At 24.7% G+C, this 6,831-nt stretch overlaps 1 protein-coding gene across 1 annotated transcript in view; it reads right to left on the bottom strand.

The window, feature by feature from the left end:
• Positions 1-1,857: 1,857 nt before the first annotated feature.
• LOC117177082 overlaps positions 1,858-6,831 on the bottom strand; it is a 31,044-nt gene continuing 26,070 nt past the window's right edge. Inside the window, exon 6 of the mRNA XM_033367570.1 lies at positions 1,858-2,915. Coding sequence (XP_033223461.1) covers positions 2,824-2,915 — 92 coding nt within the window. The 3' untranslated portion in view covers positions 1,858-2,823. The remainder of the gene's footprint in view (positions 2,916-6,831) is intronic.

The following is a 6,831-nucleotide window of genomic DNA, read 5'->3' as shown; positions in this document are numbered from 1 at the left end:
TCGAATTCCGAAGCTAAAAAAAAATTTTCCATTGGAAGGAAGAAAAACTGGGCTGCAAATTAAAGCACTCAAAATGGAACATTTGAATTTTAAGCGTTTAAAACTGAAGTTTAAACATTTTTCTAATTCACAAATTTTCAAAATTATACCATTTTAAGCAATTTTAAGCCATAAAAATTAAAAGCTGAACACTTAAATTTTTTTGTAAACTGAGCACTTAAATTAAAAAACACAATAACTTTTTTTTTAATTTTCAGTAGCTTTAAAATCCTTAAGATGCTTCAAATTTTTATTTCAAAATCTTGAAACATTTAAATGTTGTTTTACATTTTCTCAAATTTGAAATTTGTTTGAATTTGTTCAGAACATCTAAACAGCTTTTAAAATGATTCGAATTTCCCTAAAATTGTTTTTAAATCTTACCAAGTAAAAAAATTTCCTTACAATCTTCCACATTCATGTTTGATAATTTTGTAAATCCTTCCAAATCTTTTTAGAAATTCTCTTAAAATTAATTTTTCAAAATAAAAAATCATTTTATATTTTCCTAGGAAATGTTTTTTATTCTTCTGAAACCTTTTAAAATTCTTACAAAACTTCTAAAGTTTTTGTTGAAAACATGGAAAAATCTTTATTCTGTTTTAAATTAGGGCGTTGACTATTTGCACCGAAATGTTGATACTTCGGTTAAATTTTTAAAAATTATTTTTAATTTAAAATTCATATTGAATGTTTTCATATTTTCTAAATATCTGTTTAAATTATTCTTTTTTCTAGGAATAATAGGTGTTTAATTGTTATCTGTAAATCAAAATTCAACAATTTTACTTAAAAATTAAATTTTTATACATAGAATTAATAAAATTGTAACGTTCAAACTCTAGTTTTTTTTTGTTTTGAATATTTAATTTATAATTACTGGTATTAAATGAAAAGTTAGATATTTATAAATATTAAATAATTTTTCTTGTTCTTAATTAAAAATTTCGAATTGAATGATTTAAAAATTGAATATTTTAGACCGAAATAATATTTGAAATCTAATAAAAGTCTTTGATTATGAATATATTATTTTGCAGTTATTTAAAAATTGAAAATAGTTTATAAAGATTCAATCGGGCGTTTACATGTGTTTAACCAATAGGACTTTCCAATTAAAACAGTTTAATTTTTAACGTTAAAATCTGTAAATTAAAAAATTGTTAACTGGTTCCGAAACGTCTTCTAAAATCAATTATTATTCACTTTTTACATTTAATTTTAAAAAATATATTAATTAGTTTTCTAGATCAAATCATTTTTTTAGCATAATAGCAAAGTTCACTTATAAAGACAACAATAAAAGAATGAATAAATGAAAAAATAGAAGGCACCGACAAAGTTTTTTTTAATTTAGTTTTTTAAGCCGAAGCATTCCTTATTTATTTTTATTTTAATTTGCCTCAATTATATTTGAACCCATTTCCAGTATTTAAAAAAAATGTCAGTTGATACTTGACTATACCCCAAATCGAAAAAATGTTTTTGTAAGTACAATTCAATTTTAAAAACCATTAATTTTTTTTTTGTATTAAAAAGTAGACTTAAAAATGAAGAATCTGAAATGAAAAAGTTTTTAAGTTATTTAAAAAAATAGTTGAAATTAATGTTTGACCGATTTTTTTCTAAACATTTGTAAAATGCCCAGTCAAAAAATAAATTCACTGCCTTTTCCCGGTTTTTCACGGTCTCATAAAATTCCCGATCATTTCCCGGTTTTCCTGGTTTCCCGGTCCAGCGGCCACCCTGCTGAATACGATTACTCCTAACCTAGAATTTAAATAATATGGAACTAACATTAAAAAAGAAAAGACAGTATTTACCTTTAAAGTATTTTTTTTATTGTTATTCATTCTGGCTACACACTTTTAAAAGTTCTCTGGATGCAAACTTTATTTTTTTGATAACATATACCAAAATAAAATCTTCAAACTCAATCATCTTTGGCGGCGACATTTTAAATATCAAATGCTCGATTGCAAACACGATTTCGAAACACTCTTAAGAAATAAGAAAAAAAACGAAATTATTAAAGGACAATTTGAACAAAAGTATAAAGTAACTTTCAAAAAGTAAGCATCTTTTGAAAAGAATCACTTCAATAATCATATATAACTTAGATATAAAAATATATAAGTTCAATGAACAAAATTTTCCACCTTGCTTCCAATTAATCGGAGATTCTGAAGTATTATGTTTCATCAGTGGAGAAAACAAGTCATGTCGAAACAATCATTCCTATCGTAAATATTGTACGGGTATAGAATTTTTTTAAAATATTGCTCGTAAAATTATAACATCAGTAACAACAATTTAGACTTTGTACAAAATAAGCCAGGCGCATCAAAAATAATAGTTCTAGAACCGTTTCAACTGTTTTCTAGAACTGCTTCTATAAAAATTCTAGAACTGCTTCTAGAATAATTCTAGAACAATTCTAGAACTGAATCTAGAACTGCTTCTAGAACAATTCCAGAAGTGCTTCTAGAAAAGATCTAGGACTTCTTCTAGCAAAGTTGTAAAACTGCTTCTAGAACAATTCTAGAACTGCTTCTAGAAAAGTTCTAGATTTCCTTCTAGAACTTCTTCTAGAAAAGTTCTAGAACTACTTCTAGAATAATTCTAGAGCTGCTTCTAGAACAGGTCTAGAACTGTACAGTTTGTAGGGTAGATATACGCTGACCTGGCCACTCTTCTTCCACATTTGACATATTTGATCAGGTTTTCCTTTACCTAATACAGATACACCAAAAAAGAGAAGGACGGATTTGGCGAGAATCGCTATCATGTGAGTTCTGTGTATTCGGTAAATCCATGATTCGGTGGACCGAGAAGTAGAACACCGACACTTTGATCCTTTGAGGCTGTTACAATATCTACTCGCTCGTTAAGGAATCTAGCTTTTATAAAAAAAAAAAAAAAAACAGGACTATTCCAGTTTTTGCAGGCAAAAAATACATTTTTCAGGTACTTTTTATTTTACAATGAAAAAATACTTTTCACGAAACATAGAAATTGTAGATCTAGTGGGACTAAAAAAAGTATCATATACACGAAATCTCTCATACGGGCCTAAAATCTGATTTTATAGTCTAAAAAAATAATTAACTTTTTCTTTTATTATTCATTTTATCGAGGTGAAAAATCACGACGACGCAATCGGAAATATTTCAAAGTTTTTCCTTTTTTCTACTTTAACGACAATTTAATGACAGTTTTTAAATCAAGTAGCTTTTTGCTATTGATATTATCAAAGCGCGTTCAATTCCGTGTGTAAAGAGCATTTCTTGATTAGAATTCATTGAAATATAACTGAATTATCGCATTTTAAGCTAATTTAAATTCCATTTTTATTAATAAAAGTGGATTTTTCAACCTAAAAAGAAAGTTTTATAACCTACAATCATAAATTTTCAACCGAAGGACCGAATTTAAATAAAAAAAAAGATTAAAATTTCACGAAAAAAAGTTGAATTTCCAACGAAATGATTAAAGTTTTTCAAAGGAAGGTTATTTATTAACCAAAAAGGTGAATTTTTAATCTAAAAGGACGAATTTGTTGCCCAAATCGATGAATTTTTAAGAAAATTGTTAAATTTTTTAATAAAACGGATTAATTTTTAACAAAACACTTGAATTTTCTAAATAGAAAAATCAATTTTCAACCAAAGAGTCGTATTTTTAAACAAAAAATGATAAACTTCAATCACAAATAGTTGAATTTTCCAGATGAAAATTTGAATTTTCAACAAAAAGCTGAAATCTCAACAAAAAATAAATTAGTTGATATTTCAAAAAACAAAAAAAACGAACTTTCAACAAAATGGATCAATTTTCAATCACAGTTAAATATTAAAAAAAAAGGATTGAAGTTTCAACAAAATCGATAATTTTTTACCAAATAGTTTAATTTTCAACGTACAAAGATGATATTTTAACCAAAATGACGAATTTTTAACCAAGCGAATTAATTTTCAACAAAATACACAAATTTTCAAATAAATAGTTGAATTTTCCACTAAAAAGGTCAATTTTTAGTAGCAAGATAAATCCTAAAACTTTAACCAAGAAAGGCAAATTTTCAAGCAAAAAGATCAATTTTCAACCAAAAAGGTGCATTTTCAACCGGCAAATATTATTTTTCTACCAAAAGGGCGAATTTTCAACAAAATAATTTAACTTTGAACCAAAAAGACATGAATTTTCAATTAAAATGATGAATCTTGAACCCAAAAACAACTTTTTAACAAGGTAATTTAACTTTCAATCTAGAATTTTAACTCTCATGAAAAATATGAATTTTCAATACATAAAGATTTTTCAGTCAAGGCAGAAAAAAAAGTCATCCAAATTGTTGAACTGTCAAGCCAAAAGAGACTTTTTTGGTAAAACACTTGCATTTTCAAAACAAGAATATAAATTATTAACAAAAAACTTCATTTTCAACCAAACAGTTACAATTTTAACCAGAAAAAAAAATTCTTTTTTACAAATAAAGAAGAATTTCTAACTAAAAAAGATCAACTTAAAAATTAAAAGTTAAATTTTCAGGTAAAAAATATTTTTTTAAAGAAAGTGGTTCAAGTTTGACAGAAATTGTTGAATTTTATACCAAATAGGATTACTTTTTAACGAATAATTTATAAGTAGATATTTCAAATAAAAAGTATGAATTTTTAATGAAAATTGTAAATAAAATTGAGAAAAAAATAAAAATACAAGGTAAAAAAAATATTCTTAGGCATTGGAACGATTGCTTTGGAGGGCTTTAATGAATAAGATTAATTTAATTTACGTATTCAAAAGATTCTAAATTATTTCCATTTATTTCAATGGATGTTTAAGATTTAAGAAGAAAGTTTTTAAAGAATTTTATAGGAAATCCAAAGAGTTTCAAGAGATTTACAAAATTTCAATAGATTTACACGAATTTTTAAATTATTTTTAGAGATTTCAAGGGACTTTAATAATTTTCACAAGATTTGAAGAGTTCTATTGAATCTCCAAAGATTTCAAAGATTTCTAGACATTTTTACAGTTTTTTTTTGGAACTTTAATCCATAAGTTTAATTCTTTTTAAAGATTTAAAATGAAATCTACTTTTTTTAGTTCATTTTTTATGATCCGTAAAGATTTCAAGGAATTTGAATACATTTCTAGGGAACTTCGGGGAATAAATTTTATTTTATTTCAAGGGATTTCCACGGCTTTTAACAATTTCAAGGGGTATAAAGAAAACAAATTTTTAGAAGTATTTAGAGAATTTTAAGTTATTTTAAAATAATTTTAAAATAAATTTTTAAATATTTTAAGTTATTTTAAGAGGAAATTTATATTCTCGGAATGAAAATGCAACGGTTTTGTAAGAAACTCATATTTTTGGCTTCAAACTTCCACAATTGGGTGGAAAGTGCAACTATTTTGTACAAAATAATTCTGTTTTGCAGAAAAAGAAATGTTTTTAAATCGAAAATTCTCTCAAATGAAAATGCAACAGCTCCATTTTTTGTTAAAAATTTATCTAGGGTGACTGCTTTAATCAAAGAAAAAAATTCCCAGTCATTTCTCGGTTTTTTCCCAGTCTGCAAACATTTTTCCCGGTCAATACAATTTTAAAAATTGACTCTATTCTAAAGAGTAAAAGTGCAAGTAATAAAAAATAAACAATAAATTAAAGCATTTAAAGTGGCAATATTGAATTTTAAACTTTTAAAATTAAAGTTAAAAAGTTCTTATATTCAAAAATTTTGTATTCGATTGCTCAATAATTTACACATATCAAATGGAAGGTACTAACACTTTTCAATTTAATAATTTTAAGTTTAACGAATTTAAACTGCAAAATTCCGAATTTTTAACATTCATGAATTATGGAGTTGAAAGATTTAGATTAAGTTTCAAAAATATAAATCAACGTTAAATTTTCAATACTCTAAATTAAAGAATCAATCATTGAACATCTTCAAAATTGCATTTCAAAACCTTGAGAAAACAAGAAGTTGTTTTAATTTTTTTCAAATTTAAAGTGATTTTTTAAATTTTTTCAGAACTTATAGAAAACATTTTAAATTAATTGAATTTGTCCTACATGTACCGACAAAATTCGGCTATTCGTACCGAAATTTCGGTGTAAACAACCACAAAATGATTTAAAACAAAATGTAAATTTTAGCAGATTTCAAATAAAAAATTTTGAAACTTTTTAAGAATTGTGAAAAGCTCCAAACGAACAAAAACATTTTCTTAAAATTCCTAGGAAAATTGAAAATGATTTTTCTTTTCGAAAAATTATTATAACAGAATAGTTAAAAAGATTTTAAGAGATTTCCAAAATTGTCAAAAAAGACCCTGGCATATTTCAAGAAATTCTTTTTTAAATTTTCAGGATTTTCTAAAAATTGTAGGAAAAATTCTATTCATTTTAAAATATATTTAGAAGTTCTGAAAAAAATTGCACACTTCGCTTAAATTACTTGATATTCTGCAAATAATAAGTGTTAAATTATTATTTAGACATAGAAAACAACAATTTCACTTAGAAAGTAAATATTTTGTAAATAGAACAATAAAAATTGTAACGTTAAAATTTTAAAAGCTTTTCGAAATGTTAACAATTCAAAGCTTCTATGTTAAAAAATTAAGTTTCAAATTGCTTAATTTTCAATGTTTGGTTTTAATTTACTCGTCTTATACGAGGTAGTTCAATAAGTCCTTAGAATGAAGTATAAAAACAATTTTTTTTGGGTAAATTTTTTTTTATTTTTCAACATAATCTCCTTGGAGCTCTATACA

The sequence above is a fragment of the Belonocnema kinseyi genome, chromosome 7 (genome assembly GCF_010883055.1).
Source record: "Belonocnema kinseyi isolate 2016_QV_RU_SX_M_011 chromosome 7, B_treatae_v1, whole genome shotgun sequence".
NCBI classification, from domain to species: domain Eukaryota; kingdom Metazoa; phylum Arthropoda; class Insecta; order Hymenoptera; family Cynipidae; genus Belonocnema; species Belonocnema kinseyi.
The sequence above is the reverse complement of the archived record's forward strand: the minus strand, read 5'-3'. Positions and strand labels throughout refer to the sequence as shown.